The 27,251-nt window shown below is 36.7% G+C and overlaps 1 protein-coding gene across 1 annotated transcript in view; it reads left to right on the top strand.

Annotated features, from left to right (window-relative positions):
* Nucleotides 1–25,057, top strand: part of LOC120420907 (alkaline phosphatase, tissue-nonspecific isozyme-like) — a 31,558-nt gene extending 6,501 nt beyond the window's left edge. Inside the window, exons 2-6 of the mRNA XM_039584028.2 lie at nt 1,955–2,089; nt 7,968–8,160; nt 12,829–12,948; nt 23,890–24,287; nt 24,476–25,057. Of these exons, the coding sequence (XP_039439962.1) occupies nt 1,955–2,089; nt 7,968–8,160; nt 12,829–12,948; nt 23,890–24,287; nt 24,476–24,880 (1,251 nt within the window). The 3' untranslated portion in view covers nt 24,881–25,057. The remainder of the gene's footprint in view (nt 1–1,954; nt 2,090–7,967; nt 8,161–12,828; nt 12,949–23,889; nt 24,288–24,475) is intronic.
* The last annotated feature ends 2,194 nt before the right edge of the window (nt 25,058–27,251 follow it).

The following is a 27,251-nucleotide window of genomic DNA, read 5'->3' as shown; positions in this document are numbered from 1 at the left end:
CATGAAACGGAAAGTACATGCAAAATGTGTTTTAACGAGCAAAATATTCCCGAAAACATCTTTATCAAATTCAAAATTTAACAAAATGTAGTTGGAATCCACGAAGAAATTGAAACGATTTTTTCATCTTCACGCATAAATTTAACACAAATTTTAACATGATAACCAAGAATCAAAATGAAATTAATTATTTTCATCACTTACTTTTGGCGTCTTTCTAGTACTTAATTTTTCCCAAATAAATATTGACCAAATATGGTGAGAGCCATTTTCTCACGAATGAGCTTTTTTTCACAAAGAAAACCATTTTTTATTGAAACATTCTGAATAAAGATTTGATTTTTTTTTCTAAAACAAACATGGCCGCCAAATGGCCGATCGGGAATGATGCCTTCCAGAGCCTTAAATGATTAAAAATCTGCATCTTGAGAACGGGTTCTCTGAACGATTTGATGTCTTTTGCAAAGTTGTAGGGGAGTGTGGGGTGATTTGGACACCCTAAGAAAATAGCTCTGCCACGGGCTGTATGGATATTTCAAAGGAATGTGGATGACACCAGAGGATAATAGAGACCATATTTGATGGAAAAAAATCATTCTTTTCGATAAATTTTGAAGAAAAACCCATTTTTATCGTAAAAATTAAAAGGTGTCCAAATTACCCCCACATTTTTGTATGGGGGTAATATGAACACCTCTATGGGGTAATTTGGACATGCTTTGTGGGGTTCAAATATTGAGGGGTCCATTCAAATAAAAGGGGTTTCGTGAAAGTCTCATTGCTAACATTCCTTTTTGAGTGTTTTGATATTTTAAATCCCTCTTAATTCTAAAAAACTCAATCGACCATGAAAGTTACTTTTTTTGCCTGTCAGGTAGACTTTCAGGTATGTCCAAATTACCCCTATAGCATGTTCTATCAAAAATTGCAATTTTTGATGATAAAAATTGATAAAATGCACAATATTTATACTTACATATCTCCGGCATCGTCCAAGCAACCCCCTTAATCGAATATTGTCCACTTTTTTGCTATATAATCCCTGCAAAACCGTATTTCCCAACCCTCAAATATTAGAACTTAAGGCAGTGTCAACCAGCCTTTGGAAACTTTTACATATTATAACAAAATTACTCAACCTATTCCAACTTTTATGGTTTGTCCATACTCCTATGCCATTACTAGTACTAGCCTTATCACTTAATTTGCCGTTTTCACTTTATATCCCAAGAAAAGGTGATTTTTAAAGGTGTGTCCAAATTACCCCCACTTGTCATGTTACCCCAAATTCCCCTAGATATTGCTTAGAACTTCTCAGAATAAAAGTATCAAATAACGCTAACCTGTTTTTAAGTCGATTTTCCACACAAAAAATGATTGCGCAGTATAACTATTTTTGAAAATTTTAGTTATACTTTCCTCATCTCAATGAGGAAAGGCCGGAAAAAAACCTCGGAAAACGAATATCGTAATTTGACCTCGTAGACCCACCCTCACGTATACATATCGACCATACCCCTGTTGATGTGCTCCACTATAAAAGATTCCGCCAACTGAGGCAAATCGGGAATATAAACTGAATAAGGACAGTCGTTTTTAGTTTTAGTCTGAATTGTAAGTGTTCTTTGAAATTGTGGGCAAATTAACATATCTACTCAATGTTGTGTAAAAGAGCAAGTTAGAAGTGCAAAAAGTTGTTTACAATAGATGATGCCATAGAAAATTGTATGTCTTGTATGACTTTGCCATATATGATTTTGGTCATATATTGAGATTAGATATGTTATATGACCGAATTAATGTATGGCTCAGTTTGCACGATAAATCGTCAAAGAATCTCCGCAAAGTGAAAGAAGAGAAAGTGATTTGTTTTGCCTAATAATGCATTTTTGTTTGCAAATTGAAGTTATTCTTAACTTACTAACTTCCTCTCCTTTCTTTCCTTCAATTTCAGAACATTGCCAAAAACATTATGGTTTTCGTCGGGGCTGGAATGTCCCCGGCGACCGTTACGGCGGCTCGGACCTTCGCCGGTGCCGAAAACGAAACGTTTGCCTTCGAAAAGATGAAATGGAGCGGTAATGCTCGGGTAAGTTGGGCGTTTTTGACAGAGGGGGGGGGGGGGGGGGTGGTTCCTCTATCATCACGTTTGATGGGGTACACATTTTGGGTTCAGAAGGATTGTATTAGGGTGACCTTAAAAGTTACAATTTTTTTAAACGAATATTACACTCCCCTGCCGAAATTCTAATTTAAATATGGCTTTGCACAAATTACTTGAAAAGCAAACAAAAGATCACCCTACCCTAATCCAGCACGTCCTTCTGTGTGGGTTGATGGCCTTTTAGTTGGAAATGCCCATTTTCACGGTGTCCGGACGTTTCTGACCGGGCAATAGTGAGCAGCAGGGGGTTAACAGAGGGATGGAATCGAACACGGAGTGAAAAAGAGAGTTTGTGAGTGGGAGGGGGTATTTTATGTGGTTATTGACACAAATCGTTTCCCCCGTCGTCGTCGTCGTCATCGTCGTTGTTCGGTTTCCTTTCCTCCGCTCTAGCTGGGAGTGATTTTTCAACTCATCCAGAAAAGTGGATAACGTGCAATGCCACGTGGAAGGAAGGTACCGTGTTGCAGCGTGAGTGTTTTAGTGAAACATGATGGGGTGTTTGTTAGCATGGAAAAAGAGTGGAAAATTTGCTCTGCGTTTTACGGACTGGAAAATTTTAGTGGGTTGGGAAGGTTGAAGGAAGTGTTTGGAGATTTGTTTTATTGAACCGAATATTGTAGCTTCAAAAGCAAATCAATCCACTTTAACAAACCCCGGGTCTTTTGTGGGCTCTGTTGCAAGTTTCTGCTCATTTCTAGGCGTCCGAAGGTTATGTGTCCTCTTTTACGCAAATGGACCGACGTTTTACTTCCCCATCCGAGAGAAGGCCAGGAGGATAAGGCGGGAATCGAACCCGCGCCCCATAGCAACTTAGGGGTCGTCAGCCGAAGCCGCTAACCACCGCGCCACGAGGCTCTCCATTCTAGCTTCATTTTTTTGCTATTAAAATTATTCAAATTCCTTGCATTAAACAGTAGATTTTCCATATTTTTCTCTCTGGCAATCATTGTTAAAGACAATGAATGTTCAGAAAATGGCTTGGATACCTTCGCAGTTCCAGAATCCGTGATCCGTGACTTTTTTATGAGAACAAACAAACCAAAACATAAATTGGAATATATTTTGACAACCAAAATAAATTTGATTGTCTTAGCGAAGCTACACCAAAATGTAACTGTTTTTCAATTTTCAATTTGTGAACTGGAAGATTTCATTGTAATTATGATTCGTTCAGTTCAAGGAGGAAAAGATTTGTTTTCAATTCGTTATAATGTATAGAAGAGCAAAACTTGTAAAAATTAAACTAGCAATACTGTATTGATTGTTTTGGTGTGCCTTTTGAAAGTCCATTACCGTTTCATTCAGGACTTGAATTTGATTTTTTTACTGGCAAAAATGAGACATTTATCCTATATTATAAAACGCAAGAACGGCTTTTTTTGTCTATCTGTGGCAATAGTGCGTCCATCCCGAGCATTCCTGGGACAAAAATCCCGGGATTTTTCCAAAATCGGGAATCCTCGAATCCCGGGATTTTTTTTATATTGATTTTTTTTTAAATTTGACATAAAATTTCAATCAGTGTGTGTTTTTTGGAATTGCAAAAAATGTTGTATGGAACTCGTTGCAAATTTGATTTTTTCAGCACTCTTCGTATTTATCCAACTCGGTGAACCTCGTTGGATAAATGTACGACTCGTGCTGAAAAAATCCTCTTTTTGCAACTTGTTGCATAAACTACTATTTTGCAATTCCGTCGTGAATCTATTTACTTTTCCTGTCATTCTTGAACGACGAAATAGCCTACTTTTCTGTACCAAAAATAACAGAATCGAATAGCAACACTTTTCAAAATAAATGCTGAAAAGTTCTACTTTTCAGCACTCAAATGGGTGCTGAAAAGTTGAACTTTTCAGCACTTGTTTCGAAAAGTAACACTTTTCAACATTTTTTTGGTTTAAACGATTTATTGACAAAATACATGAAAATTTGACATAAAATTTCACTCAGTGTGTGTTTTTGGAATTGCAAAAAATGTTGTATGGAACTCGTTGCAAAACTTGATTTTTTCAGCCCTCTTCGTATTTATCCAACTCGGTGAACCTCGTTGGATAAATGTACGACTCGTGCTGAAAAAATCCCCTTTTTGCAACTTGTTGCATAAACTACTATTAATTTCCCATAAAATGAAATGTTCCAAAATTTTTACAGTCAAGTAACGGAAAATGGGAGAATTTTTAAAACTTTTTTTGTGTTTTTGTCGATGAAAAATACGTTTTTTCGGAATTCTGAGTACGCCATCCAATCGGGCGTCTAATTTTACATAAAAGTCCGTTTGACACCAAATTTCTATCTCATCACCGTTTCAGGCTGCAAATGATTGAAAAACACCTCTTTTTTCGCATGTTCAAAAATGGAAGGGGTCGTACCGCCCCTCCGTCACGAGATATAAAAAAACGGACCTCAGATTCGTGATCAGTGACAAAAGTTACCTCTTAGGAAAAAGTTTCACGCCAATCGAAGAGGGGTCGGGACAACTTTTCCCGATTTCGTGTGAGTTGGTAGAGAATTACCCAAGTAGTTTCACGATGGAATTGCAAAAAATATATTAAACTATTCAGACTGTAGTCCCGGTTTTCTCCAGCTGGCCAAAGCTGAACAACAAACAAAAAATAAATATTATCAATTTCGTTTAAGGGGTTACATACATGTAGAAAATGCAAAAAATCCTATAACTAATCTTATAACATTTCGTCAGCTGTGTGCTATCTTGTGACATAGACCATTTTTGTCGAAAATAACTAAATGATGACGATTTGCTATACTTAACAAACACTACAAGATGCTTTAACCCGATTTTGGGAACTCGCTTCCGTTTCCCGGATATTGCAATACATACTTGTAGAGGGTGACGAGCGGGAATTCCCGGGAAAAATTTCCCGGGAAATCGACCATTTTTGGACCTCTCGATTCCCGGGAAATTTGGTCGAGACTCCCGGGAAATTTTAAGCTTATGAATATCGAAGCAAAATTATATAAACTAATCAGCCAATCAACTAATTCGAAATTGTTTTTGTCATTGGATGTTAAATTTAATATTCGGTGTTCAAGTTTGAATAAACCAATGCATCTCTAATCTTCTTATTCAGAAAGTTTAAATTTTAACTTAAGCATACTTAGCAGTTATTGTTTCTAATTATTATTTCAAAGAGGAAAAGACTTTTCAAGATAATTATAATTTACACATCCTCTCTCAAGCATAGCAATCCTCTCAATCTATTTTTTTTTTTGGTAATGCTAAGGTTTTTTTTTCTTTTTCGATGTCAATAAATTGTTTTGTGTTTCGCATCAACCTCATTTTTAATTAAAAAAAAACTCTGGCAATCTTTATAAAGTTAAGATCCGCCACATTTGAACATTCGGATTTTCCTAATAACTATTTCGTCAATTAATATTGCTTATTGCGAGATAAAATCACGTTTCTCCTTAGCTGTGAGTGACAGGAGATTATTGCCGCCTAACTACCGCAGTGTAAAAATCAGCAAGATGAACTGAAGTTCTGCGTTGATTTGGCGCGTGAACTCTAATTATTGACGCCCGCAGTTATATTTACAGTAAAAAAACAATTTTAAATTGTTGTTTTGAGACGTTATTTATCATATTGCAAAAATACCGATACTGGGAAATTTTACATCACAAAAATCTATAAACAAGTTTGTGCAACTTTTGAAAAATCACTTAGTACGAATTAAGATTCGTAAACATTTTAAACTGCAATTATGAGTCCAAAAAAATCAAGAAGCGATCTTGTATTTGCAGATTCAGAAAAAAATAAAGGTAGACAGTTCCCGAAAATAACGAGGCTAGTAATTAACGTTTAATTGAATAAGTATAAATTAATTGTATCTAAATTCATTGAAAAGAAACACATTAATTACTTTTCTTTATAAATGATTGGCACTTTTGGCATAGTTAAAAAAATCTCCCGGGTCCCGGGAATTCCCGGGAAATTGCAAAATTCAACTCTCGATTCCCGGGAAATTGAAAATCTCGAGAATCGTCACCCTCTACATACTTGTGACATAGACCAATTTATCATCAAAATGATTGTGCACACTTGTGACACGTCATAGGGGAAATATACCCATTTTAATCACTCTAAGCCTTTCGACTAATTCTCATCACTTTTGCTGTTTTCTGCTATCAAATCAACATTTTCAGATGTACTAACAATGGAGAGTTGCTTGTTCACTTTTATTTGAGCTATTTATTACTTTGGAACAGTCAAAAACACTTTATGAAAGCTGTAATTCATGATCAAAGTGCTGATAGGCTGATAATAGAAATAGGCTGAGAAAGGGTATAGTTCCCCTACATGGTGTTGGAAAATGTGGAAATTTTGTCTTGTTTTTCACAAATTTATGCTCACACATACTTTCTAAAGGCAATGCAACCTTTTGTCTTTGAAAATATACTGATTAAGTCGATCAAACCATTGATTTGAGCTTATTTTAGTTTGTATGGGAATTCTGTGCACACTTGTGACACGTAGTACAATTTTACTTTCGAAACACACTTGTGACACGTGCTTTTCAGATTTTTGTTTACATTATTTACTGTATCTTTCAACTGGTGTAACCAAATTAGTTGAAACTTGGAGCGTTTGTTAAGCGATAGTATGCGAACCGATTGCTTCAAAAAGTTTGGCTCTATCATTCATAGTTTTGACATTATTTACCAACAAACTTTAAAAGTCGATTTTCTCGAATAGTACTAAATGGTCGTTGTCACAAGATAGCACAAAACTGACGATTTATTAAATCCACTTGAAAGATGATCACTCCTGAAAGTTTCATGAAGATATTTCATTATTAAACTGAGTAAGAGACGATTTAAGCACAACATTTTGCCATGCGCATAGCAAACTTTCAAATTTTGTGAACATTTATGTTACCCCTTTAGCTATTTAAAAGCTATCGTCTATGTTTAGATTGAATTGTAGATTATCACCAATTAATATAATTGAGCTGATTCTATGATTTTTAGCTCAAAAACATTACAAATATAATGAAAATATATATTTTATGACTGTTTAGAAAAAAAACCGGGAATTCCAGGGATTTCAAAAATATTTTTCCCGTTTCCCGGGAAATTCAAAAACCCGGGAAAATTGGATGCCCTATGTGGCGAGTTACAAAAAAAATCTTAAGGTAATATAATCTAACACTGAATATGTAGAAAAAAGTTGCACAAATGCCTATTTTTTTGTTTTCATTATAAAGTTTCTAAATTAGTTGATTGAGTTTTGTTTATAAGATGTTATTTATTAATGTGAAATAATATTATAATTTTAAATTTACACAAAATTCAAAACATTGTGAAGTTTAAATCCATAATGTTTAGACATAAATTGAAATTCTGCCAACACTTTCTCTTCGCTTCGTTGCCAGTTGAGTTGATCGATTGAATTAAATTGGGGATTTTGAGTGGCCGGCCCTCGCAGCGGCAGAAGCAGAGAGCCAACATTGCGGCACCGTGTCGACACTGACACAGCATAAGTGGGTGGAATGACTGATGTGGTGTGAGTTGGGTGGGTGGAAGTAGAATAAATAAAAAAAGAAGCCGGTCGGTCGGGCGAGCATAACGATGGACGTTGGATATTGGATATGGGTTTTTTTTTACCTTAATCTATAGGGAGGGTTGGTGGTGCAAAATGTTTTATGATTTGTCAGTGTTTATTGATTGGGAACACATTTTCGGTGAAAGGTTGGAATGAAATATTGGGGACGTGCCGGATGTGGGAGATGTGAGTTCAAGGATAGAGAACATATTTTTAGAGAAAAAAATTGCTTTTTTTCAGACCTATTGCGTGGACAGCCGGGTGCCGGACAGTGCCTGTGCCGGGACGGCCTTTTTGACCGGTGTCAAGAGCAACCTGGGCACGGTGGCCATGCATCCGACCGTGAAACGTGGTGACTGTGTCGCCACTAGCGATAAGGTGAAACAGCTCGAGTCCATCGCCAAGTGGGCACTCGACGCCGGCAAGGTGGTCGGTAAGTTGATGTTGAGCAAAGAGGTGTTGTTTTTTGTTGCTTTCGTGTTTATTGTGATGTTTTTACAAGTGTTTGAGCTGTAAAGAGTAAGGGGCAAGCGAGGAATTACATGGGGGCAAATTTCATAAGGTAGCAATGTAACAATGTTACACAATGTAAACAAGGTTCAGAGAGCGTTTGAAGAGTTTTAATCTGATTTGAAAAAAAAAAAAAAATAACGGTATTCCTGGAATTTAATTTCATCACCTTAAATATTTTATATCTTGCATTAAAAAAAACAAACCTTAAATATCCGATAAGTTTAATAAAATTCGGAACAAATTGAAATAAACTCGACAAAATGTGTTACATGAGCTGGATAATTTCTGAACGAAATACCATCGATTGAATTAAGAATGGATTAAAAACCATAACGTTTTGTCTGTCAAAGCTTTTATCTGTCTATTCTAATCTAATCTAATCGAACAAAAGTGAAGCATGCTGGAAGAGCTTGCTGTTTGATGATTGCCGAGTAACCCCGAAAATGTACAGCAAAAATTAAAGCGGCCAGACCTACTGCGTTGCATTAACTACAGAGACACATTCTTTGAACCGACCACATTTATCAGAATCAACAGGGGAGGAAGGTTGCGTGGACATACCGTACCAAATGCTCTGAACCAGTTTGGTGTGATGTGTTAGAGGGATGTGGAATTGGGAGAATTGGTATTTGGGACTTGGAAAGTGGGGAAGAGGTAGGAGGGTTATTTAATTTATAATATTTTAAAATAGAAAAAATAAACATACAGCAAATAAAGATTGTAGGCTCTAATCAAGTAACATACAATATTCAACAAACAGCTAAAATCTTTAAAATACACAGTCAAATGGTATCCTGATCGGCAGCTCCTAGGTTCTCAGGAGACATATCAATAGGATGACTTGGAGGCTCATTTTTGGGCTAGTAATTTTTCACGACTCAAAAATTGGAATTATTTGGCATTTGTAATTAAAACATTGAAATTTCACGGCAATGTCTCGGTACTCGAAGAGATACTTGAAATAAATGCAAAAATATTTTATTTTAGTATTATTGTGTATAGGAAAAAATACTATGAGAACTAACAATACTTCAAAAAACAAAATATTGCCGCCAGGCACAAAATATTCCATTTTGTCCAGTTTTACATCTGAAAGACTTCAAAATTTTAATATCGAAATAATTTGCTAAAGGTTCTCCAAACGAAAACCATTCAAAAAAGGAGAGTTTTATATATGTGATTTTTTCAAATAAGTTTGGAAAAACTCAATTTGCAAACAGTTTTGCAGCATTTGGTAGTGATAATAACAAAGAAATAAATAACTATTCAAAATACTATTTTAAAATTGAATAAAACCCTGATTTCTGCCTAAAATATTCAAATTATTTTGAATTTTTACTCACGATATATAATGCAACTTATTCATCGTCATTTTACGAAATTAAATAGAGATTTAAAAACGAAATATGTAGCTCAAACTGTTTTAAGTTTTCTTTTATTAAAATTCACATTGTGTTATCCATGGCATGTTACAATCAAAGGTCATTTCGCTGTATATTTACATGTGAAAATCAGCATTTCGATAGGGATATTTTATGATCAATATCTTCAAAAAGGAGATCCTAATTGATCATTCAATATTTTTTGATTAATTTTCACAGCTGCTTCTAAAATGCTCTACACAGCAAAACATCCGATGGTAAAATCGCATGCAAAAGCATGAACATCACCTTCGTCAAAATAAACATTTAAGAGCGAGTTTTTCACCAATGTGTAACAGGTCGTATAGAGGTGCTCCGATTTGGATGAAACTTTCAGCGTTTGTTTGTCTATACATGAGATGAACTCATGCCAAATATGAGCCCTCTGCGACAAAGGGAAGTGGGGTAAAACGGGCTTTGAAGTTTGAGGTCGAAAAAACATAAAAAATCTTAAAATTGCTCGCATTTCCGTAAAACTTCATCAATTCCAACTCTCTTAGATGCATTCGAAAGGTCTTTTGAAGCACTTCAAAATGTGCCATAGACATCCAGGATTGGTTTGATTTTTTCTCATAGCTTTTGCAAATAACTGTTAAAAATGGATTTTTTTAAAACCCTAATATCTTTTTCCAACAGCCTCCAACACCCATACTCCCATAGGTCAAAAGTTAGCGAATTTCATGGACTATAAGCCTTCGGACATAACTTTTTGGCCAATCGCAGTTTTTCTCATAGTTTTTCTATTTTTCTATAACAAACATTTTACAACGTTAGTTTTTGCCCTGTAGACCGTCATAGCGGCACAGTTTGGTCTCAATTTTGTCATATTCGGAATCCTCGGACAATTTCACGTTAGTTAGAAGTATTGGAGTTGTAAATTTGATTGGAAAAAATGCCATTTAAAATGAATTAAAATATTTTTTAACATTTTGTCGGATTAGGGGTAAAACAGATATTCGCCTACTTAATACGGCATTTGACGTTTTGATCACAAGGTAAATAAGATCTATTTCTTTTTTCGAAAATGTTTTATTTGATTATTTTTTAAATCAAATTTACAATTTCAATATTTCTAACTAACGTGAAATTTTTCGAGGATTCCGAATATGACAAAATTGAGACAAAAAAGTGTCGCTATGGAGACCTACAGGGCAAAAACTAACGTTGTAAAATGTTTGTTATAGAAAAATCGAAAAACTATGAAAAAAACTGCGATTGGCCAAAAAGTTATTTCCAAAGGCTTATAGTCCATGAAATTACCTATCTTTTGACCTATGGAAGTATGGGTGTTGGAGGCTGTTGGAAAAAGATATTAAGGTTTTAAAAAAATCCATTTTTAACAGTTATTTGCAAAAGCTATGAGAAAAAATCAAACCAATCCTGGATGTCTATGGCACATTTTGAAGTGCTTCAAAAGACCTTTCGAATGCATCTAGAAGAGTTGGAATTGATGATTTTTTACGGAAATGCGAGCAATTTTAAGAATTTTCATGTGTTTTGGACCTCAAACTTCAATGCCCGTTTTACCCCACTTCCCTTTGTCGTAGAGGGCTCATATTTGGCATGAGTTCATCTCATGCATAGACAAACAAACGCTGAAAGTTTCATCAAAATCTGAGCATCTCGATACGACCTCTAGAACAAACCGAGCAGAATCTACAAATACTGCCTCTTAATATTACACACTGCATGTACAATTTTTGCAACACACAAAAAAAAGTTGCAACCGACGGGATTCAAACCCAGCACCAACAGTAAGGACTGGCGCCTTAGCCAACTCAGCCATCAGATCGATGTAAAGCTGTATGGATAAACGCATATATGAGCTTGACATTTCGGTCAAGTAGGTTTCCCATACTGATGGGATATTTCAGGATGTAAAATCACATAAAATTGCATAAAATAATGCAATATTTATTTTACACCCAGAGGGCTTTTGTTAATTTGATTTGGTTAACCGCGGTGGATTTTCTTGAATTAATTCGAACTGTCAAAAATCCACCAAAGCATCTACCGGTGCATACTTTTCTACCACAGATTTTTGTGCGATCAATGTGGTAGATGCTTTGGTGGATTTTTGACAGTTCGAATTATTTCAAGAAAATCCACCGCGGTTAACCAAATCAAATTAACAAAAGCCCTCAGGTCTTTTGCACGTAGCTGGATCACTACTTTTTTAGCTGTGTACTTGTGGTTTGTTTTAATTCGAAAATGAATTTAAAAAATCGAATCGTAGGTTTTGATATTTTTTCAAATTAAATATATCTTTATTGATTTATTTTTGCCTGCTTCTCGTCATTGGTCAGAGTCGAGGAATATAAATTAAAGCTTTGCTACAGATTTTTGGAAAAAGTGAATCAAGATTTATGGTATTTTAAAATTTATTCTGAGCAAGTGTCTATGTGTGGAAATGAGTGTTAAAAAAGTCTGGATTACTGGCTGAACGGATTTAGACCGGATTTGTTCCAATTGGTCCGGTTTGACTTCTCATAACTATCTTTTGAAGAATATTTATGTTTCGTAAAGTTTAAAAAGCAATACTAAAAAATGTTAGATGTAAAAAAGGTTTATTAAAAAATGTTTTTTTTTTTAAATAAGCTTGTTTTTATGCATTCAGGCGCATTGAAATAAAAACAGGAAGATTTTGCAATTGATTTTGGAAGAAGCGGTTTATAAAAAGAGTTGTTTTAATAAAAAGTGGAATTTTTAAAATAAGGGTTTCATACTGAAATGATAATGTTTTCCAGAGTGTTTATGAAGTGAAAATGTAGAACTAATTCAAGCAAAGTCATTAAAAAAATTTGATATCGTTGCTTCTCAAATTTTGTTTTCGTACCCTCTTTTCATTGTTGAGATAAAAAAAAGGTTATTTTTTAGTTGAGTTGAGTTCATTTATTTTTTATGCATTTTATAGGAATGTGAATTAGATCTTAGTTCAAATAGATCTTAAATTAATTTAGGATTAAAATATCACTGAGATATAAACTGAGGTATGAAAACAACATTATAAAAGGGGGTATGCAAAATTTTAAGGTATTTTCTAAATTTCAAATCAACTCCTATCGATTCCAATTACCGGTATCACTCCGATAGCACGACGACACCCCATTATTTCGCATTGCTGACGCTCGCTAACTGGTTTCCCGTCCGTCTCTTCTTCGCAACAGGTTTCGCCACGACATCTCGCGTTACCGCCGGTTCCAGCGCCGCCCTGTATGGCCACTCGGCGGACGCCCGCTGGGAGAACGACGCGGAGAAAACCAAGACCGGAAAACATGAAGGCATAAGTGCGGGAAGAAAACGGAGCAAGAGAAGAACGGAATCTAACAGGACAGGGGCCGGGGGTCACAAAGGGGAGCAAACGCGAGCGGAGGGTCGACAACACAAACATTGAAAACAACGAGAGGCGGCCGGATGATAAACCTAACTGCGTATACGAGCGTATACCACACACGCGTCCCCGCAGATCCCCGCTAAGATTGGCCAGCGGTAAACCGAGTAGTATGATATTACCCCCTAAAGAAAATCTCCTCAACCCAAACAAAAACCCACCTTATTATGGTAAACCCCAAACTCACCCAAAAACCCCCCATATATCCCTCCCTAATATACCAACCCCCCTATCCTCAAACACCACTCGCCTCCCCCAAATCTACAAACAACAACACAACCCATAACCTTACCAACAAAACATTTCTATCTCCTCCCTCCCAACCCCCACCCCTCTCCCATGTAATTCTGCCTTCCTTTCTACCTTTTCTCTCTTACACCAACCTTTCCGGCCTCTTTGCCCTCCTCACCCCACTCTTCTGTCAAGCCTCCTACGCCCTCCTCCCCTGCCCCAATCTAGCTTACAGCACCCCAACCCCCCCGCCACCGTTTTACCAGCCCCACACCCAAGTTGTTCTCAACTCTCTCTCCCAACACCTCCAAACAAAAAACGAAAAAGCACTCACCTACCACTCTCATCCAATTCAGGTCACTTTAACCTCTTTTCTCAGCAGAACAAACACCACCAAAAGTCCACCAATAAACCACCACACCCCAAAAAAAAATACTCTCCAAACCCCCCCCCCCTACAAACAACAACGCCCAGCCTCCACCCCCATCCCCCAATGGCCCCCACAAAGCCCGGTAAAACCGCCACCATTCTTACCCCCAACTCAGCCACACCGCCATCCTATAACAGCTCTCTAGCCACGCTACTCTACCTTTTGACCACCCACTGCACCCCCCCCGACCACGCCGCACTGCAAATGCCGCGCCGGCCCCGAACCACCCACACCATAAAGCGATTATCGTTGTTGTGACATTTTAAGCCACTCTGGCTGGCTCTATAGGAGTACAAGCCGGATTGCAAATAACCGCTTTTGAGGCACCGACGGCCAATTCGGAGTAACATGCGATTGCACCACGACGATTTGCAGTTCAATCAGTATGAGAACGAGAGAGAGAGCGTTGTGAAGCGAAACTTTTTCAATGGCGCAAAATTTCTTTCAATCAATCAATCAAGAAAATCGGTCGGAACGAGGAAGACAACACTGGGCACTGAACTGCACTGCTTGGGGAATTTATGCTGGTGCAGCATTGAATTGTCTGTCTGACAGTCCGGGCAATTGAGCTTTATGGTTCGATGAGCTCGAACAGAATTGATTGAAGGAGTAAGGGATTTGAACTTGACTAAAAATTGAAACAAAGAAATTATATTTTAGAAATCTGTTATCGCTTGTTCATGCAGCAAGTTGCCAATTAAAATTTTTCAGCACAATTTAACATTTATTCAACGAGGCTCTACCGGATTAGTGCTGAAAAAAACGAAATTTGCATCGAAAAAAAAAAATAAAAATAAAATTCAATCCCGAAAAGTACTCTTTGAATGGAACAGTAGTTTATGCAACAAGTTGATGTTCATTAGGGTGACAATTAAATAAATCAACCTCAGATAAACCCGCTGACTCGAATCTTTTGGCAAAAATAAGTAACTTTGCCAATTTTGAGTGAAATCGGTAAAGATTTAAGAGTTGCTATAGATCGTTGAATTGGTGAAAAAAATAATTTCTTACAGAAACGTCTTCTTTAAATCGCTCATAACTCATCAGGGTTAACTCGGGTCGTTTTGCCGTCTTTCCCAAAGTTGTTTGTCATAAAATTTTACGTAAGAATCTCACGCTTGACAATGATCCGACGCATTTAACGCCACCTTTAGGTGAAATTTTGAATTTTTTAGCTTTTACCCATACATTTTTGCGATTTTTTCCATACAAACTTCAACGAGCAATAGCGACCTTTTAACCTTATTCGATTTGGCTCAAAATTGGCACAGTTACTTACTTTTTCTCTAAGAATTACCGAGAAAAATAACTTCAGACTTTTCAGGTAGTTTAAAATTTTAGTCAACACTAATTTGGTTAGTGATTTCTATTGTCAAACTAAGCTAAGTTTCTTGATTTTCTCTGGATGGAATTGTGTTTATCATATAATTTGAAATTAAATAATACAATGTTAACAATGTATTAATTTTATATACTTCCAAAGCAAGTTTCATATCGGGAGGTGTACACAGAAAAAATAATATAAATTTGGAAACTGTAATTTTGGAAGGTTGATTATTACCTCTTTTATGATGTAATTTTACCTCAATTTAGACTGAAAAAGTGACATTACACCAGAAAAGTGGTAAAATTACACATTTCCAGAGGTAAAATAACACCTTTTTCTGACATAAAAGATGTACCCCTTCCCAGGTGTAATATAACCATGATTTTTTTTTCTGTGTAGGCAATATGCCCAATCTGTCATTACTTCAGCACTATATTACATTTATCTCTAAAACAAACTGAATTTTTATTGCAATTGAGTTGCCATTTTTTTTAATAAACCACTTAAAAGAAAATCTCATGAGATGAACGATTCGAAGCATTTTTGGAATTAGTTTATCGTAAAATGATTTAAAACCGAATCAAAATCTACTTTGCTTACAAAAGGATGCTGGAACCTATAGCAAAAATAACCTGAGATTTTTTCTAAATATATTCTTGCGTTCAATGAAAAAAGATGATTTGGATCGAACAATTTTCGAAAAAATGTTAATTACATCAATAGAACATTGTGTATTTTTTTCTTTACAAAAATTATTGAATGTTGTACTTGTAATTACATAAAAAAATAAAGTTCTAAGGTTAGTTCAGTTTTTGGTTACTCCAATGTTAAGACATTTGTCTTAGAAACAATTTAAATTTTACTCATAGCCTTGAATACAAAATAATGTTTGAAACTAAATTATTTTGAACAAATCAATATGTTGACCGAGAAGAGTGATGATCAGGCTTAACAATATAAAAATGGCAGATGAAGATTGAATAATTTACAATATTTCGTACCTTTTCGGATCTAATATACCAAATTTCCCACTTGATCAACTGGCAAAGTTAACATTTTAAAATGAACAAGTTTATGCAATAAAATATCATTTTATGGTATTTTTTTAGTTTTGATTATTTGGGGAAAAAAGAAAATAAAGGGAGATAGAAGATAATATTTATACTTTGCATTTGCGTTGACCTTACTAATTTGTAGCCAAAGTTTCCATAGTAAAATTACTTTTAGTTTAACCCTCTTTGTTTTAAACCCAACCTGTTGACGGGCTTTAATGTATATAAAAATCGATAAAAATCCATTTTCAACCCACTTTGAATCTTCTCCAAACATTTGAGAACAGATTTTTTAAGCTTAAAATAATCTTATAGAAAAAAATCCTAACATTACAAAAACATATATAAATATTATAAATGAATGGGGAAACAAATTCAACAAACGGACAGTTGTTCAAAATATAAAAAATGATTAAATACATTCAATGCCTTAAATATTTATAAAATAAAAAAAATCTAAACTTATTACTTATTAAAATTTGTCTGAGCTGTGAAAGTATTGCTTAACTTTTACTTAGACTTATATTTAAAACATAACACTACGATCTGATTTATACCAACTATTCACTCAACCGTAGCATACAGCTTCACGCTCATTGTTCTAGCCCTGGAGTGACACTAGACCATTTTTGCAACGACGACGAGCCAGCCGGGCCGGCGGCAAACTCCGACACACAACTGGGTCCCCCGAAACATCCCTGAACGAACGAACGAACGGTCTCGTCGGAGATCCAGGCCAGGCCAGGCCGTGCACGATTCGACCGATTTGAATTTGATTTATCGTGCAGAGCCCCGATGTAAAATGGCTGATATAAATCATTCACGTCAATTGCATTCTTCTGTAGGACGACGGCGACGCTTTTTTTTGTTGCTGTTTCGCTTCATTCGCTCCTTACGTTCCTTGTTGTGCAAAAATACTCTTTGCTCCGAAGAAACCTTTGCATCGTTTCGTGTGCCAACGATGTTGGTTTTTGCGAGAAGCCCTTCTTGGTAGTCGAGACATATAACCTCTGAAGGCTTTGTTTTGTTTGGCATGTTGGTATTATTATTTCGACTTAAAACGAAAACCGAGGGTTTGTTTGAAAATTTTAAGTTAATTTCATTTTAGTTGATCTCTAATAAAAGATAGATCGAACAAATCAACATAAATTTGAAATATTTTTACAACTTATAATCATGTTAAACAATTATATGGATTCATAGGCTCAATTCAAAAGCCTTTGATAAATCTAAGCATTTTTAATAGTTGAAGATTTCAAGAGGTATGTGAATTTGATAGGCCAATGTAAACATTATTTAAAGTTTTTGTTTCCTCCCTACAACACAATTAGAGTGTTTTAAGAATCATTGCCAAACATATAAATTTAAGGAAAAAGATAACAGATTTTAAATATAAAAAGAATCGAATATTTTGCACTACAGATCGGAAATTGACGTACCCTTTCTAATCAAATACCTATCTTCATCATATGGACAGTTTGATGCTCGATTAAACTCCAAAAAAACATTATTTAGGCTATAAACTTACCAGCACCGTCTCGAGTAAGCACGCAAATTTATGCCACTTACTGGCCAAAAAGATCAAATTGAATGCACTTTTGATCATAATTTCTATTTTGCGAGACCATTTCTCATCATTTTGTTGGAACACACATCCACACTGCTCAACGAATCTCAATCCGTATCTTTTCACTTGCGCTAATGTTTTCAAAGCGCTTAGATATGAAATTGCTTCCAACTACCGGCAACACGTTCTTTTGCACATTAGTTAGTCACTCACTTGAAAAATAATCCCAAAACATGTAAATAATAAGCAAGCGCCATCAAAAAAACAAACGCACCAAGTCTTTTGACGTTTCAATTTTGGCGACCCATTCCAATCGAAGACTGAAGAGAACCGAGCGAGAAGCGAAGGCAAATAAAGAACAAAGGGTGACCACCAACACCACCAGCAGCGCCTGTTGGAGTGAGCCAGTGATGCCAGGAAATTTTCTCTATAAATGCTTCTTTTCGTGAGTGTTCGCTTAGAATTTCATTAATTTTGGCAGCACTAAGCAGACCCAAAAAAGGAATAAAATAACTTTTAGTAAAAGTGAAAATAAACATAAATGTTCACAAAAAGTTGCTCTGGTCGTTGGTGTACTTGGTTTTAGTAAATTTCAAGGAACAATCCAGATTATCCAGCACCATTCAAACACGACCGCTTATTAGGCTTAAAATGGGCATATTTCTTCTAGAACCTTAGGAAAAAATATGTTTTTGCAATTCCGTCGTGAAACTACTTACTTTTTCTGTCATTCTTGAACGACGAAGTAGCCTACTTTTCTGTACCAATCATAACAGAATCGAATAGCAACACTTTTCAAAATAAATGCTGAAAAGTTCTACTTTTCAGCACTGAAATGGGTGCTGAAAAGTTGAACTTTTCAGCACTTGTTTCGAAATGTAACAATTTTCAGCATTTTTTTGATTTAAACGATTTATTGACCAAATACATGGAAATTTGACTTAAAATTTCACTCAATGGGTGTTTTTCGGAATTGCAAAAAATGTTGTATGGAACTCGTTGCAAAACTTGATTTTTTCAACACTCGTCGTATTTATCCAACTCGGTGAACATCGTTGGATAAATGTACGACTCGTGCTGAAAAAATCCTCTTTTTGCAACTTGTTGCATAAACTACTGTTATGATTTTTTTTTCGTTTTGATAGTGACATAACTGTGTGCTGTAATGGGCTATGAAACTTTAAATTGCTTAAAATTGCATTTTACACGCGCATAGTTGTTTTCAATTTTTAGTTTTCAAAACATCGAGATATCGACAAAAAGTTTTTTTCGCAAAAAAAAACTTGAAAAATATTTGCAATGGCCTAATGTCAAAATCTCACTCTTTTTTGACCCCATACCAGTTGGTCGCTTTTTTTACACAAAAATTGGTGGACTAACAATTTGTGGGATGAGAAATGATGCGATGATGAGAAATATATAGCACTACCAATTCAAAATAATACAATTCGCTGACCACACTGTAAGGTCCCATCCCGCCGGAACTCTAACCGGAAGGATGTCCGTAATGCGGAAACGTACCACAAAAAAACGAGACCAAGAAGAATAAGAAGTAGACCACCCGAGAACGACGACGAGGCAACAGACTAAGTAATAACAACATCCTCATTATCTTTCCGCATCAGTCATTTCCATGCCTACGAGCGACGGTCGGTCCGACCAACTAAAGTTGTGCAGAGGGGGTTCTGGTGAAGCCCAACTTCAGCAAACAGAAAACTCCCGAAAAGGAGGGTTCTCGCTTCGAGTCGAGCCGAGTTTGTTCTGCCTCGTATATTTTTTTTAAAGTTGAGCGCCCGTTGAACCTTCCTACCCGACCGAACACTTTAAAGAGTTCGTTGGATTATGCTTGCCTGTGCGCTGGCAGCACTGGCACGGGTAATGAGTTGTGCAAAAGGGGGAAGTCTGGCAACGACGGCGATTCGCTTGCACGAGGGGACCGAAATGAAATGGAATGAAAATCAAATTACGAAGAGCAGTGCGAGGGTCATACGAGGGTTGGAGTAGATGTTGGGAGTTTGGAGGGAACGCTGTGTGTTGTGTTTTATATTTTATATCATACATTTATGCTCGCCGTCAAATACGAGCGGGTTTTATCGCTGGTAAGCGTGAATATCTTTTTTTTTTATATTTTATGATTGCGCGTTCATGTTTGTGTGTTGGGCAGGCTGAATGAATTGATGTGTCCGATTAATTATAAATAACTTCAAAGATGGTGTGAGAAGGGTTGTGTGTGAACTGGAATTCAGAGTAATTATGAGGCGGATAACGTGCGTAATGTTGAATAATTTGTTCTAGAAATATGTTATCGTAAGATTGCATAGCTTTATTAAATATAGAGGTTTTAAAAAGAAAGGGAAATCAAGTTTAAAAATGCACGACAGATGACTTCCATAAGAGTTGCCCAGAAAACTATTCGATTTTGTAAAATTCCAAGGGGTAATTTTGGATCCCGATGACGAATCTGATCTCGTGGCAATGAGCTGACCGATCAGAGATGTGTTAAATGATTTCTAGCTCAAAATCATAATGATATTCAATTTTGTATCAAATTGATTTGTATTTAGAATAGCACGGATCATTCAACAGCATACATTTTTTCATTTGATAAGTAAAAAGAATTTTAAAACCTTTGCCATTTATGGTAGGTAACTCAACCGAAAAATATCAATAAAATAAAGTATTGATACTTTTTGAATCTGCAATGCAGCCAAGTTTTTCGACGTCAATAGACAAAACATACTGTGATTTAGTTTAAAGCTTTTCTATTTCTATCTTTTTCCTTAGCAAATCTAGAAGGTTTTTTTTTTTAATTTTTCCTTCTCTTGCCAAATCCATTGTTAGAATATCCAATTACATCAAAATGAATTATAGTTCAAATCATAGCTGAAAGAAACTCCAAAACTCTATTAGGATATAAGAAATACGGAATTGTAAATTGATTATTTACTAATAAAATAAATTGAATTGAATTGAATAAATTGAATCTGAGAAATTCTCTACCAAAACCGGAAATGGATTTTATTTGTATTTTTTGATTTGGCTCAAACTTTGTGGGGGCCTTCCCTATGACCAAATAAACTATTTTGTGTGATTGGTTAATCCATACAAGTCTCCATACAATTTTGGCAGCTGTCCATACAAAAATGGTATGTAAATATACAAACAGCTGTAACTTTTGATTGAATTTTCTGATCAATTTGGTGTCTTGGGCAAAGCTGTAGGTATTGTTGAGGACTTTTGAGAAAAAGTATAGGTACACGGAAAAAAAATTGCAAATTTTTTTATCAACTTTTTTTTCACTAAAACTCAAATTCCCAAAATACTTATTTTTTTATTTTTTGATATGTTTTAAAGGACAAAAATCCGCAACTTTTGAGCCATAGAGAAACATGGTCAAAAAATCTGCCGCCGAGTTTTTGAAAAAACAGTGATTTTTGGAAAAAAAACGAAGTTTCATGCAAAAACAAGTTTGACATTATTTTTTAATGCAAAATTGAATTTGCAATCGAAAAGTACTTTTTTAGATTTTTTGATAAAGGGCTCCGTTTTCAAGATATAGCCACCGAATGTTTGATTTTAGCGAAATATTTGCAGTTTTTCAATTTTTCAAATTGATCATAAGTGACCATTTCTAAAAATATTTTTTTTTGAAAAGTTCAGAAAATTTGCTATAAAATTGTCTAAAAGACATTGAAGATTGGACCTCGGGTTGCTGAGAAATAGCCGCTTTAAGAAAAAGAAACACGTAAATTGATTGTGGTTTGGTTGAGCGTTTTAGCAGAATGTGAATACAAAGAGACGAGTTGTTCCGTTTCATTCCGCTATATATTTTTAATATCTTGACAGATACGTATTTCGTCTACTACTTGCAGACTTCATCAGTGTTCTGTTCTCGACTGAAGGTTCATCGCTGGTGTATCCGTATTTGTAGTTACTGTAGGTACTACCTCCTCGTTCTTCTTTTGTGCCTGTATGGGTAACAGCTTAAACAGCCACGTTGAGCCGTTACCTGAATCCTTGTTGAGTAAACGTTTGTTGCCTGCCTTGAAGATTTACAAACTTTCGGCGACAACCAGCTTCGATGGGTTTGTGATGTGTCTTAAGATGACCGCGTCGCTAGTTGTGATGTTATGTTTTTCCTCGATGATGTGTTCGGTTACTGCTGACCTGAAATGGGGGACAAATCCTTTCCGTTTTTCCTCCTTGGCAATTTTGACATATGTGTTTATATGCTCATCCAACCTGGTTTGCAGCAATCTCTTAGTTTGTTCAATGTAGCTCATATCACAGTGGCCGCAGGATACCTTGTAGATGCCGGGTTTGCCTAAAGTCGGTATGGGGTCTTTCGTTGAACCTAAGATGGATTCCAACTGGCTGTTTCTACTGCTGAACACTAAATCGATGCCAAATTTAGCCAGTTTTTGTCGTAATGGGCGTGTTATCCTGTAGTCGAATTCGAAGTTTCTTTGCCGAAGACACCAAATTGATCAGAAAATTCACTCAAAAGTTACAGCTGTTTGAATATTTACATACCATTTTTGTAAGGACAGCAGCCAAAATTGTATGGAGACTTGTATGGATGAACCAATCACACAAAATAGTTTATTTGGTCATAGAGAAGGCCCCCACAAAGTTTGAGCCAAGTAAAAAAATACAAATAAAATCCATTTCCGGTTTTGGTAGAGAATTGCTCATATGTGACCTTAAAGTCAAAATTTCCAAAAGTAGAATATGATTTTCGTATTTTCGTAAGGGCCCTTAATATAATTTTCCCATCAAATTTTTTTTTAGAAAAATTCAAAAGACGTTAGGTCGAAAGAACAAAAGGTCGAAAGTGGACAAAAGGTCAAAATGAACAAAAAGCCGAAGGGACAAATACAAATGAGTAAAAGTCTTAATTTAATCATACTTGAATATTAGAAACATTTTTTGAGACCAAAAATGAGCAGTTCTTTCGAAAACAATTTGAAATTTACACTGAGCAAAACTTACACAGCTCAACGAAGTGTTCTAGACATGATCTGGCCCTGCTGTACAGAGCACTCAAATATCAATCGCAAAACACTTGAAATTTCTGTGATTGGCCATCAAATAATGTCAATAGCCAAACATTTGAATTTTAAATGGTGTTGAAAAATAAAAGTACGTACAAGCAATTTACAGGTTCTCGCTTGCTAGTCGTGCACGCTACCACTGCGCCGGCCGGCCAGTTGAAGACGGGAGAGTTTTTTGTGCTATTGGTTCTTGCCTCGCTTCTAGCTTTCGATGAAAGTCGCGCAAAAATCAATCAGTGAAACACATTAAATTCATGTGGATAATCACGTTGACTTTGAATAGTGCCTGTTTTGGCTAGATCTTATGATCATTTTCAAGTGTTTTGCTCATCACTTTGAATAGTTCAAGATGGTGGGACAAATTCACGAGCAAAACAATTGAAAAGCTTGAGCCACCCGAATGAAAATAACATGTTAAAAAATACCAAAAAGTCAACCGCCCAAACACTTGCATTTGATAGTGGTTTGGATTGATGTTGAAACACAAAACCAATTAGATCTACGATGTGATTTTATTCAATTATTCAGGTGTTTGGGCACTTGAATAAAAAGTGTGGCATATTTTCACTGTATGTCTGAATACATTCATAAACTAAGTATTTTTTTTTTTCCTTTTTGTACTTATTTGTTCTTGCTGCAGTTATTGCTGTTCATGATTATCTTAATAATTACTTGATGGGGTTCGTTCAAATATTACGTCCATGAATAGGGGGAGGGGGGGGGGGGGTCTTGGATTTTGTGACAGCCTATGTTAAAGGTATCCACATTTTTAAGCGAAAATGGCGTTCGAATGGTGAACGCCCGAAATGTCAAAATCACGCAGTGGTACCAACATTTCGAAAAAAGTGTGCCATGGCATGACCACCACATTTTTTTTCTAATGTTGGTGCTACTGCGTGATTTTGACAGTTCGGACGTTCACCAATCGAACGCCATTTTCGCTTAAAAACCTGGATAGGAAAAGTGCGTGACAGGGGAGGGGAGGGGTCTAAAATCCCGAAAATCACTGGACGTAATATTTTAACAAACCCTCGACTGTGACGTTATGTTAAAATTAAAAAAAATCGACTCATCCTTTCGACCTACTATTTATTCGACCTTTTGTCCACATTCGAAAATTTGTAAATTCGACCTTTTGTCTTTCGACCTTTTGTCATACATTTTAATCCCGCACTAATTCAAACGTCTGTCAACTCTATCTCTTTCAGGGAGAACTGGCCGCGCTGGACACATCCAAAATTGACCACCTCCTGGGGCTGTTCGACTACGACCAGCTACCGTACGCCGCCGACGTGGGCAACGGCCAGAACCCGGACACACCGCCACTGGTTCGCATGGTGCACTACTCGCTGGAAATGCTCCAGAAGAAGGAACATTCGAACGGGTTTCTGCTGTTTGTCGAGGACGGTAACATTCTGAGGGCACACCAGGAAAACAAACCCAACAAGGCGTTCCAGCAGGTGGCGCACTACTCGATGGCCTTTGACATGGGCCACATGATGGTTTCGGAGACAAACTCGCTGGTTGTCTCGTTGAACGACGTTGGAAGTACGCTGTCGCTGCCCGGATATCCGGTAGGTTTCACTTTAAGCTAGTATTATATAATTGGATTACATGAGATTATATTCTTAGTGACTAAACCATTTCATGACAACAAAGTTCTCATTAAAGAATTCATAGCAAACCACAACCCCAATCTCTAATCCACCCATATTTGCTTTGTTCTTTTTCCTCTTCCCACAAAAAAAAAACTCTTGCTCAGGCACGTGACACCGACGCTCTGGTGTCCGCCGGCACTAGCGACCAGGACTCCAAGCCGTACCTCAGCGTGTCGTACGCCACCGGCCCGGGATTCGACTCGTACTACAAGCTCCCCGAGGGTCGGTTGGATCCGGTGACGGTGCTGCAGAATGCGGCCACCCCTGCCAAGGAACGAACCTGCTCGGCCTCGGTTCCGATGACGGCGGGAGTCAACGGGGGAGAGGACGCAATGGTGTACGCGAGTGGACCGTGGGCGTTCATGCTGTCCGGAGCGTACGAGCAGAACTTTGTCGCCCACGCCATTACGTTCGCGTCCTGCATCACGGACGTGTGCGGGGGTGCCTCGAGCGTTGTCCTGTCGGCGGCCACCGTCCTGTTGGCCATCGTGGTGAAACTATTCGCTTGAGAAGTGAAAATAACCCCCAGTTAGGAACGGTGAGACCACAACGGCTGAAAGATCCACTAAGAACAAAACCAAAAGTATTTGAAAAAGAAATATAAACTCCACTACTGTAGAAGGCTCGTAATGCTAGTTAAGTTAGGTTATCAATTTGTACTGTTAAAATAAATCGTTAGCTAATAATTGAAAAATCTTTCCAAACTATCAAAAACCTGTTTCCCAAAATTTCACAAAATAAGCATTCCAATCCCACAACGCACTTGATAATCCCCTGACCACACGGCAAAGCAAAATAGTTGGCCTGTGGAGGTTGTCGGATGTGCATCAAACGTGTGGAAGGCGGGGGATGTGGACCCAGGCAGCAGCAGGGCTCAGGGGCCCTCGCTCCGTATATTGGCTGCAGTTCCCGGCAGGCAAGCCGTTCGTTATAGCTCCGCCCTACCTCTCCGCGTTGTTCATGACAGACAGGCAGACAGAACGGGCCATGGCAAAGGCAAAACAGCCAAAGGCGGCAGTCGAAGGAACAACGCAAGCAGCTGCCAGTAGTCTGGTCGGCGAGTCTGGCCGGTGAAGCCCCAGCCAGCGCTGAAGGAGAGAAGGAGAATGAATGAAAAATGAAAAAAAAGTAAAATAAACAAGCAATATGAACACGATGAAGTAATGCCGTGTCACAGAAATGTGAATAACTTTGCCTTTGCACTTCTATCGTGGAATTTATACGAGCTAGCTGGGTAGAGCAGAGTTAAATCTAAAAGTGGGTGGTTGGGTGGTCACTGAATCTCGTAGCAGAGGAAGCTCATGAATATGGAATGTATTGGCAGTAATCATCCTAACGTGGAACGTATTTTAGAACGAATACCTTTTATTTCTTTGTCAACTATCGCTAACTGTTACTTATTCTTTTTTCTCTAAACACATTTCGAGCCAAACAATACATTGGGGCACAAAACCAAAACATAAACATTTGGGATTATTGCACCATTCCATTCATTAGTACACTCCCTACATGCCCTCTAAGAATCAGATTGATAGCAAACAATTTTGTATTGAAAAAAACAAAAACAATAAAGGGCACACTCCAAACCAGAAAAAAAAGTTCAATTGTGCCCTTTTCTTTTTTGTTAGTTTTTCGTGGTTAAGGAACTTTCTATGTTATAAAGTGAACTTTTCATACATTCTTAACACTAATTCACATCAAAACAAAGTTTTGTTTACGTTTCACCAAGGAACAATCTTCTTCGAAATACAATATTTAATACTACCCCGCGGCTGCTGTTCAGTACACTTTTGAAGAATTTTTATGTTTCACACACCTTATCTACACCATTCGTTCACAAAACATCACCAATTATCAAAATTTACGCTGAATTCCTCATTATTTCTTACAAAACAAAAAGGCCTATAAACATCATCAAAAACAACAATCAGGTGACAGCGCTTTAGTGCCCTTTCAGTTCTCTTCGAAATTGCATTTAGAAAGGGCCCTTTATGAACGACAGTTGGAAAGTTAAAAGGGCCCAATAACGAGATTTTTTTTTAAATTATGAGTTTTATCGCGAAAATCAACATAAATTAAGAAGCTTTAAAGCAGAGTAGAGGATAATGATGTGTTTTATCGTATCATCAGTAAAAATACCACCAATCAAGCTTTCTTTTTGAATAGGAATTGAAACAAGTTGTCCACTTTTTGTCAGCGATTTTCTCGAATCGCGGTTTTTGGGTTTGTGCCCTAATGAAATGTTTGTAGTAGTACTTTTCATTTAACCAAGACGCTGAAATGAAAAAAAAATGGTTGACCATTATTACAACAAAACAATTAAGGTCCCTTTGAGTGTTCCAAACAACCTCTAAAGCATTTTACGTTTTTTACTTTTTTGCTGTCTATTGTTAAAAATAGCTATTTTTAACAACATGACTAGGACCATCCTTATAGTCTGAGATTGCTCAGTAAATGTCATATTTTACTGAGCTGTCAGTAATTTTTGTCAAAATTACCATGCTACAGTAAAATACATTTTGCATCATTAGTTTGCACATATAATTTTCCATACAAATTTGGCAGCTGTCCATACCAAAATGATGTATGAAAATTCAAAAACCTGTATCTTTTGAAGGAATTTTTTGATCGATTTGGTGGCTTTGGCAAAGTTGTAGGTATGGATATGGAGTACACTGAAAAAAAAATGATACACGGTAATTTTTTGTTTGTTTTTAATTTCACTTTTTGTCACTAAATTGGCGGTGCTTCGGTGGACGCGCAGTCCTGTTTTTTTGTGATAATTTGCGTCTCTTTTGTGTCGCTCTTTGTGTGCATGAGGTGATTGGTTTTATGTGAGTAGGTTTTATGTGATTAGGTTTTATTTTTTATGTTATTTTC

This window comes from Culex pipiens, chromosome 3 (genome assembly GCF_016801865.2).
Source record: "Culex pipiens pallens isolate TS chromosome 3, TS_CPP_V2, whole genome shotgun sequence".
Lineage (NCBI taxonomy): Eukaryota > Metazoa > Arthropoda > Insecta > Diptera > Culicidae > Culex > Culex pipiens.
This window is presented reverse-complemented; position numbering and strand designations above follow the sequence as displayed.